General features: G+C 42.2%; 2 protein-coding genes across 2 annotated transcripts; both read right to left on the bottom strand.

Annotated features, from left to right (window-relative positions):
* Positions 1-266: 266 nt before the first annotated feature.
* LOC121614942 (mucolipin-3-like) lies at positions 267-5,134 on the bottom strand. Its single transcript, XM_041949045.1, has 13 exons — positions 5,056-5,134; positions 4,198-4,429; positions 3,948-4,115; positions 3,692-3,845; positions 3,346-3,421; positions 3,174-3,270; positions 2,959-3,058; positions 2,704-2,816; positions 1,955-2,104; positions 1,739-1,840; positions 1,522-1,644; positions 1,187-1,393; positions 267-1,062 (listed from the first exon to the last, which is right to left on the bottom strand). Exons 2-13 carry the CDS (start codon positions 4,423-4,425, stop codon positions 922-924), a joined length of 1,659 nt encoding a protein of 552 aa, XP_041804979.1. The 5' UTR covers positions 4,426-4,429; positions 5,056-5,134; the 3' UTR covers positions 267-921.
* Positions 5,135-5,828: 694 nt separating this feature from the next.
* Positions 5,829-8,497, bottom strand: bcl10 (BCL10 immune signaling adaptor). Its single transcript, XM_041949046.1, has 4 exons — positions 8,318-8,497; positions 8,017-8,115; positions 7,212-7,500; positions 5,829-7,118 (listed from the first exon to the last, which is right to left on the bottom strand). The coding sequence occupies exons 2-4, from the start codon at positions 8,065-8,067 to the stop codon at positions 6,709-6,711; spliced, it is 750 nt and encodes a 249-aa protein (XP_041804980.1). The 5' UTR covers positions 8,068-8,115; positions 8,318-8,497; the 3' UTR covers positions 5,829-6,708.
* Positions 8,498-9,289: the final 792 nt, after the last annotated feature.

Here is a 9,289-nt window from a genome sequence, read left to right on the forward strand (position 1 = left end):
AAATGAGAACTGCTGTCAGGTGTCATGAAGCACTGCAATGGTGCCCCTGTGGCAGCAAAAGGTAAGTGTCACCTGCAGAGGTGCAAGATCTCTCCTCACTATATCGTCTTTCCTTTATAAATACCCTGTTTACATCTATTTGCAACATAGGCTACAGGTAAAATAAATGTCCTACACATACTTTATATACTTCTTAGACTCCATACATGTTATTCTCTTCGTTAGTGAAACAATTATGTTAAGATAAAGACAATAAGACGATAGAAAATAATCAAAATGAGTCAACTTAATTGGCAAAAAAGAAAATTCACTTGGCCAGAGGTACAAAAAAATAAACAGAAGCAGTACAAAAGCACACAATATAGCTGATATGTCAATATATGTACATACAGAAAATATGCACAGTACAGCAAGATTCTAGAGATGATGAAAAGCAAGCAATTGCAATTTTATTGAATAGTACTTTCAGTGTAAGTTCATTTTTAAAATACTTAAATCTACTTTCACTTTTTAGTTCTTCATTAAGTAGTATGCTCACATGCTCGTAAGTAGAGTTTGGGAAATTCCTCATCACATAATCTCTGCGAATTTTTTTACTCTACCACTTTTAAATGAATCACTGGATTAAGGATGAACTTGATGAACAGGTTTGTCGGTGCATATTCATACTATACAGGCTATTACATAACCATTTAACCAACTGGTCCTCTGAGCAGTCTTCAACGGAGAAGGTTTTGCATTGTACATCATAAGTGTTCAGCAAGTCAAGTAAAGAAAAACAGTTAAAGAAATTCTGCTTAAGTGGAAAGATATTCTAACATTCTCTCTCATGTATCAGTATAATCTAAGGACTCTCTGTGGTTTCATGATGTGCCAACTCTGTCCACATTTGCCAACAGTAAAAAGCCACATCTTCTCACTTCATCCCAAGCAGCAACATGGAGAAAGGCAGCAGGAAGCTGGCTCTTCATCAGTCTGGTATCTTCCAGACTCAGGCTGGTCCCTGCACTCTGCTATGAAGGCCTCAAGCTGGGACACTGGCACCTTGTCCTGCTGGTGATGCTGGAAAAGAACCACTCTATTAGGATGCCCAGGGATAAATAAAAACAATGACCCCGAAAACCGTCTATCTACAGCGAGATCTAAGAATATGTCTGCTTGTGCAATGCAGGTGACTCAGACTGACCTTGATGGTCTCGTAGGTGTCAGTGATGAGAGCGATGAAGAGGCTGAGCACCATGTAGATGAAGAGGGAGATGAAGGAGTAGAGGTAAAGTCTGCTGAAAAGCCACACCATGTAGCTCTTGTCTCTCATCTTCAGGAAGGTGGCGTACATGTCGTCCCCGTTGATGAGCGAGAAGAGGCACTCTGTCACCTTGTCGAGCGTTCGGAACTGGAAAAAAAATGTTTTGATAATGAAGTTTTAATATTTCAGTGTTAAAGAAACACAGCTCCTCCATGCTTAAGGGATGTATTAGCCATGCTGACACTTGAAATAGATCATGGTTGTAATTTTCATACTTTGTCATGGTAAGGCCCAAGGACGATCCAGCCACAGAAGCAGTACCCCAGGTAGATCATGGCCGCGCAGCAGCAGAACCGGATCACATTTGGGAATGCAGCCCTTAAGGTTAAGATTAATATCTAGAAAGGAATAAAAGTTTTCAGGATATGCGTTTGCTACGTTGGCTGATGCGTTACGCAGAAGAACAAAAAGCAGAGTCGCGGCAGTTCTTACGTTGTACTTCCTGAAGAAACCAAGGTAACGAATCACGCCGACCCACACAAGCATTGTGGCCGTACCCAGCATGATGCTGCAGACGTCATAGTTTGTCAGGTACTGCAAGAGGAACAAAAGTACAATTAGATAAACTAAAGGTTCATTTTCATGTATCCTGCTCCAAAGATTCCAGGCTTCCCTTTACCTTCAGCCCAACAATAAAGCAAAACAAACCTTTGTTTGTATTCCAATCTTGAGCGCTGACCCAGCTATGGTCAGTGTGTCGCTCACGATGATGAGGATGTACCAGCCATTCACAAACTCCATGCGGTCTGACCAAGTCACAATCTTATTGTAGTAGGCATGGAAGAATATGTTGAACTCCTGCATGAGAGACACTCAGATATCGTAAAATGCATCAGTTAAACAAACACATGACAAACCAGGACTCATTTCTACACAAGCCACATGATATGATGACACTTATTGAATGACTTGATGAAGAGGTTATGACTCTTACATCATCTGATCAGTATAAAATACTGAGTTCAGCCCTGAGCTGTCAATAATTTTAGGGTTATTATGAGTCCATCCAAAGCAAACCCCACTATTCAGTTACAGTCTTTTTCGTCTGAACATGAACATCTGACTGCTGTTTTAAAACCCTTTTCCACACTGAAAAATGTTGCTGTTGCTATCTATCTATCTATCTATCTATCTATCTATCTATCTATCTATCTATCTATCTATCTATCCACCCCAAATTCCCAAAAAAAAACAAAAAAAAAAACACACACACAGAGGACCTCGGTGTCCTCTACCTGCAGCCCTGCATCGGATGCTGGCTTGCATATTATGTGTTATGTGCTGATGAAATTTGATTTATTACTGCTTGAATGACCCAGTGGCTTAACTGCAACACAATCCTCTACATTCATCAGTGGTGATGGTAGCGATCCAGTCGTGTGTTCTTCTGAACTTACAAACTGCAGTTGGATGCCATTGATGACAGATCGCGTGCAGAGGATGAGGGAGGTGAAGCAGGCGAGGATGACCACCGAGTCAAACGACAAGAGGAGGTAATCGTTCTTATCAGCTGGAAAGCAGAGCCACAGATTTCAGGTGAGCTGTCAGTGTCAGTGTGCCCCCTGCTGGCCTTTTAAGCTACAACCAGTGTGTTTCCATACTTGGCTCGATCATGATCACAGCAATGAAACTGAGTTTGGGGTAAAACTTACATTTGCCCTCCACGTTCCAGTCGCTGCATTCATATATCCTCACATCATTTTCAACATCAACCTTTATCTTCCCACTGTGTGCACGGTTGTCAAACACGATCTGTACGCGAAGACAAGAATTAGAGGGCTGCGAGTTTAAGGCAAATTATTCATGAGCCTTCCGTCTGTTACAGCTCAGAGGAGGGTGTGACATTTTTTCAGGAGGTGTCACCAACCATTATGTGGAAGTCATAACAGTCTGGCAGCTCGTGGTGGCGCACAGTCTGCAGATTGATGGTTTTCAGAGTAAAGTAGATGCTCACTGATAACAGCCTGGGCACACAAACACACATCAGCAGGCTGCACTCTTATCGCCTGGCATGAAACCAGTATTTTCAGCTTAGTCACCTTTTGAAATCCAAGCTGAGGTTCACATGTGTCGGCAAACTGCTGAACGACTGCGCTGGATATATGGAGACACAGTCTGCGAGGAGGAAATGAAGGCAGTACACTCATTAGATTAGTCAGGGGATTGTTCAGCAGAGGAATTATTCAGCTTTCATCCCTACCCTATGCAGTATAAGGTTCCTCTTTTCATGCAGTCACAAGTAAATCCACATTATGGTTATTTTCCATTCATGCCATGAATCAGCTTCCATAAATACATTTTGCACAAACAATCTGGATGCAACCCGACGCAGCTGTGCTTAAGAGCCACAGCTATGCATGAGTACGTCTGAAATCAACATTTTACCTTTATAAACATGTGGATCAATGTCAAAGGTCTCATTTCCAGGATCGATGCTGCTGTTCCTGTAAAACTCTTGACACACAGACAGAGGAGTGTACTTTCCATCAACCATCTCGTATGCAAGGTTACCTACTGTCAGGTTTTGGAGACCGATGTACTGAGAAAGACACAAAAGAAAGAAAGAAAGAAAAGTGAAACACATCTTATGACAACCCCCTTGTGATATAAGAGTAAGCTGACATCTTAAATCTAAACTTACCCTGTTGATAATGTAGTAGATGTGATCATACACATCTGCTTTTGTGTACAGGGCGTAGCTTCCCAGCCGTTGATCCTTGTATCCTTTTAGGAACAGATGTCTGAATGTCATCAGATTTTCGTCTTTGAAGGTGACCATCATTTCATTACTCAGGCCAAAAGAGACTAACTGGAAAAAAGCAACAAAAACAAAACATATATGAGACAAAGGGACATCTTGCCAATACCATCCAAAGAATTCTGTGAAGTACCTGAACTGTGATGATTGCAATTTTTAATATTTGTATCATCAGTTTCCATGGTTTGCGACCCCTGGCTCTGTATTTCTCACAGGGGTTCATGAAGAAGTACTTGAGCCTCCGTCTGAAGTCCTCCACCACCTTCAGCTCCAGGCTCTGAGTGTGAGCGCTCCACCTGCAGTGGCCATTGGGCCTCCTCTCCTCTGACCTCGCAGCCAACAGCTGCTCACACTCCTCCATTATACTGAGTCATACAAGAGTATTCGATTAGTTTTCAGAGGACAGTTTTGTGTTCCTCCTCATACGGTTAAAGTTTGAACACGCATCGGAAATGCGTTGAAGGTGAAGGTTCAACCATTCCAGTCATTCTGATGTTTATCAAACTGGTTATCCTGCATGTGCTCACTGCGGTCACTCTCTCAGCACTCTCTAAAATGTAAGTTTGGAGTGCTTGCTAAAATCAGCTCTTATGCTCTAAAAACTACCAAAAAAAAGTGTTTTGCAGCATCATTTATCCATTTTTAGCTCATCAAAGGCTTATTGTAGCAGACCTGCCTCCAACAGCGAGCATATAACAGACAGCAAATGTGGACTTCAACTACATATTCACCAAATTAGTTAGCATAAAGTATTAAATTTAAAATCTTTGCAGAGAAATCACAGCAAACAGAAATGAATTGAAGTTAAAGGCTCTTATATTATAGATATTATTGTAGTTATATTCTTTTTTTTACAACCCCAGGCTAGAATATATCTATGTATTAGTATTAAAGAGAGTAAAAGCAACAACAGAAAAACTAAAATCAACATATATAATAATAATAATAATAATAATAATAAAGTTAATAATAATAATAATGACTGAATTACCTGCTGTGCACCAGCGAGCCACAGAGCAACTGGTCTAACACTCTTTGCTGTTTGTTGCAGATGCAGTCACCACACCAGCCTTCACCACAATGACTGACACTCCTCCGCGTCATTTTAAGCTTTTCCAGTTTTTCCAAAACAAGAACAGAGCTTCCAGGAACAGAATCTTTGCACGCACAGAAACTGATGCTGTTTGCAGGCATCTGCAATCTGTGACTGCGTGAATTCATATTATAACCCCGACTACAATAACACTGGGACGCTGTGTAAACAAAAATAAAACAGAATGCGATAATTTGCTAATCCTGTTTGACATATACTCAATTTTAAACAGCACAAAGACAATATATTTAATGTTTTACCTCATCAACTTCTGATTTTTGTAAAAATATGCTTAATCTGAATCTGATGCAGCAATACGTATCAAACAAGTTGGGACAGGAGCAACAACAGACTGGGAAAGTTGTGGAACGCTCCAAAAACACCTGTTTGGATCATTCCACAGGTAAACAGGTTGATTGGTAACAGGTGATAATATCATGATTGGGTATGAAAGGAGCATCCTGGAAAGGCTCAGTCGCTCACAAGCGAGGATGGAGCGAGGTTTACCACTTTGTGAACACGGTTGTATAAAGGAGGAGTCTCAGATACTGTTTTGCAGACAGCATTAGTACAAAGCAAATTAGCCAAAGGTTATAGGATTTCTTGATGTCGCTGTATGTCCTCACTGTCTTATAATAAACTACATTGTTTTTAAACACAAAGTCACCAATGAAGAAAGAAAACACAACTTCATATAGAAAACCTTTAGTATGGAACAGGTGATTGTACATGACCAGTAACAAGCAGTTTTTTTCACAATATTCTTTACGATTCAGGACTTGTGTAGTGACAAAACGATGTAAAGCAACTTCTTGTTGAATTAATGCTGCACGGGACAAATCGTCATCACTTGGAGCTACGTCACTCTGGTCAAAGGCAGCGTCTTATGAGATCAGGCCCACGTACACAAAGGCTCAAGTAGTCATTCCAGTGTATAAAACGTTCTCATTGCACCTAAACTGTGGCTGCTGTGTTTGCACACTGCACAGTTTATCAGAGAATCACACCTTTGCTAACAGAAGAGTAGGTGGGAGTGGATGAGTCAGACTTTCTTAGCTCATGACATGGGTACCAAACCTCAATACCCCCAAGAGGTGTTTGAAGCAGGAATATCGGAAAGTATGAATTACCGAAAGCTCGCATCCAGTGCTCCTTCTTTACTTATTTATTGATCAGACAGTTTTGGATTTACATCATAATTTTGCCTTTATTATATTGAGCATACTTTCTTGTACACCTGCTTCTATTTAAACATTTAACATTTGAGACATGTGGCCTCTTTTAGAAAAACAGGGGTTTTATAGAAAAACATGTATATATTCTTAAAACTAAGGTATTATTTTGACCTGATTTTGGATCAGCCCCAGTATCACAAACTGCCCTCATTTTCTCACATAAGAAGCTAATTGGTAAAGTAGTAGTATAACCCCTGAGGCAACACCAGAAAGAGTGAGACACAATGAAAGCGTGCCCCTTTATGAGATGAGTGGTTGAGGATTCTGTCGGTTTGTCCATTTAACTGCATGAGAACTGTCTCATTGACATGTGAAATTAAAAGATGCTCCTGTGAAACGTTGGAGTGAGCGAGCGCGACCGGAGGGGCTGGAAGTTTGGGTCCCCGCCGCTGCTGCTGCACCCCGACGCTTCGGCATCTATGTTGGAGGGGGATTCGACCATCCCCTCGTCAGGCAGCGGAGGAGCTCCCGGGTCTCCGGGCCTCGGGAGGCTGGAGGAGGTCGTGGAGGAAGCCACGCCGATGCTCGCACCAGCCCCAGAGGGCGAGTCTCCTCCTCTCTGTAACGACGGCAGGTTGAGCGAGCCTGCTACGTCTGAGGTGGCCGGGCTGCGCTCTCCGTCCGGGTGGAAGAGCAGCGTGGAGTTGTGTGAAAACATGGTGGGGAGGTCGCTGGTTGTGCTCGGAGTGCTGAGGTTGCTGTCAGATGAGGAGCTGGGAGCCTGTGCTGTGGAGTAACAGACGGAGAGGGAAAAAGCGTAAAGTTGCACCCAACACAGATTTGAAATGAGCAGATTTCATAGCGACTCGGCCTACTCACCTCTGAGAGACTCTATCTTCTCATTTTTGGCCCTTTGCACCTCATCTGTGATTCTGGTGATGATGAAGTTTTGGGAGCGCATCTCCCTTATGGAGTCAGTCAAGGCGTCCAGGCCCCGCGGGTTCTCGGCCAGTATGTCCAACAGCATGGCCGTCCTCTTGGTCTGCGTGGTCCTGCAGCTGATTTCCTCCGCGTCGTCCCGTGTCAGGATCCTGCGAGAGCGCAGGTAGTCGAGGTGGCGTTCGGCTCTGATCTTGTCGCAGAGGTAGTGGCGCAGTCTGGTCAGCACCTGGAAATCCACAGCAGAGGTGTGGTGAAGGCAAAAGGACAAAGTGAGCTGTCTGGAGTGATGGGAAGGCTGAGGATCTGCAGGTTTTCTCTGAACCAAAGGCTGCAGTTGATAATATTCACAAAATTCAACCACAGGTGGTGTGAAATCACTTCCATGCCCTGGGCTGACTCTGCTCTCCATGTCACAGAGCTGTCCACCCCTCTTTTAGCTTCTGGCAGTGCTTTAGAGAAGGCAAACAGAGCAAACCCTGTCTGTAATTACATAAAGAAGTGCACGTTCTCCAGCTTGTGAGTTCAACATTGCCTTACTGCCAAGTCCCACAGGGGACTGAGTGCTGAGGTGGGCACGTTCAAGGTGTGGTGGGAAGTTTCCTCCTTTAACAGGCCTTTAACGCCTAATTAGGCACAAAAAGTCAGCAGAGCAATAAATCTACCTGTATTTTTCACATACACCACTCTAACTGAATGGCTGCTGATTTGGAAGCAAGACTTTCGTCTGAATTATCGTACTCACGTCCTTTTTAATCTCTGCCATTTCATCTTCGGTGAGATGAGGAACGTCCATCCCTCTCACCCGCAAAGCGAAAATCCAGGTGTTCCGGGTACTGAACGACTGAGATAAGTTGGTGAGCCAGAAATAATCAAACAAACCACATCGGTAAATTATTCGCAGGCGTTAACAAATGCGTCTCGTCATTATTTGTCGTTCAAAGCCGCCGCTGCCGCTGTCCATTCAACTTTTCTGTCTGAAAAATCCCCGGACTTCCTGATTCTGTCGAGGTTTGCGTCGACACGAGAAGAAGAAAAGTACTCACAGCAAAGTCGTCGCTTTCACGCTCGGAGCTGATTCATGTCGTTTAAAACTCTACAATTGACACAAAACGTCTCTTATAACAGCAGACTAGGCTGCGGTTGTCCAACTTTCCTCGTATTGATCCGTGTTACTCGCCGTCAAGCGCAAGTCCATGTTCTGATACAGGTGAAGCGCCACAGTGACCACGTCCACTGGGTGGCGCTGTTGGATCTCCTCACACTGAACCACGCATTTTTAGATACAGCAGAGGGGAGACTCGGCACATTCACTCCAGCACTGCACTTCAGTATAATTTCGAGGTGCTTGTATTGACTGTCCTGTATAATCTCCATTTAATGCTCCTTTATTCTTTTACTCCACTACATTTCTCTGACAGCTGCAGACACTTTGGAGTTTTTACTTAGAAACAGTGGTGGAAAAAGTACTCATATGTTTTACCTAAATAAAGAGTAGTAAGACCACAGTTTACTCCTGCAATCAAAAAGTACAAATTTGCATCGAAATATAATGAAAGCACCAAAAGTAAAAGTACTATTATTAATACATATATATATATACAATGTATTACTAAATTATAAAGATTGAATCGTTAATATTTACATCACTTTACTAGCCTATAAAGCTGTACTAGCCTGTAATAATATATCATCATTCATGTGTTAATTATAGTTTTTATTGGTAATCTGACTTTGTAAAGTATCCAGTAACTAAAGTTATCAAATAAATTATATATATAAATTATATATATGTATGTGTGTGTGTGTGTACAAGATTACAAAATAAACAGAGAAAAAAAGCAAAAAACAAACAAACATAGAATTAGGCTATATGTAGCTACGTACACATGCAGTATACTGTATATGAGCATTGATAACAGTATGTAATAGTATAACACTCAAAACAGGCATTCTTCTGCATTGAGTACTTTGCATTTGTTACTTTATTCACAATTTGCTAATAATACTTCCTTTTT

This window comes from Chelmon rostratus, chromosome 12, assembly GCF_017976325.1.
Source record: "Chelmon rostratus isolate fCheRos1 chromosome 12, fCheRos1.pri, whole genome shotgun sequence".
Classification (NCBI taxonomy): domain Eukaryota; kingdom Metazoa; phylum Chordata; class Actinopteri; order Chaetodontiformes; family Chaetodontidae; genus Chelmon; species Chelmon rostratus.

What these genes read in the sequence shown, in the direction of transcription:
- LOC121614942 (XM_041949045.1), bottom strand. Translation starts at nt 4,425, where the DNA reads ATGGAGGAGTGTGAGCAGCTGTTGGCTGCGAGGTCAGAGGAGAGGAGG. An exon ending in TCTACTACATTATCAACAGG is followed by an intron (nt 3,846 to 3,947) that starts GTAAGTTTAGAT and finishes TGTCTTTCTCAG; the next exon opens with TACATCGGTCTCCAAAACCT. An exon ending in ATGGCATCCAACTGCAGTTT is followed by an intron (nt 2,105 to 2,703) that starts GTAAGTTCAGAA and finishes TCTCTCATGCAG; the next exon opens with GAGTTCAACATATTCTTCCA.
- bcl10 (XM_041949046.1), bottom strand. Translation starts at nt 8,067, where the DNA reads ATGGACGTTCCTCATCTCACCGAAGATGAAATGGCAGAGATTAAAAAG. An exon ending in TGGCAGAGATTAAAAAGGAC is followed by an intron (nt 7,501 to 8,016) that starts GTGAGTACGATA and finishes GTGGATTTCCAG; the next exon opens with GTGCTGACCAGACTGCGCCA. An exon ending in GAAGATAGAGTCTCTCAGAG is followed by an intron (nt 7,119 to 7,211) that starts GTGAGTAGGCCG and finishes GTTACTCCACAG; the next exon opens with CACAGGCTCCCAGCTCCTCA.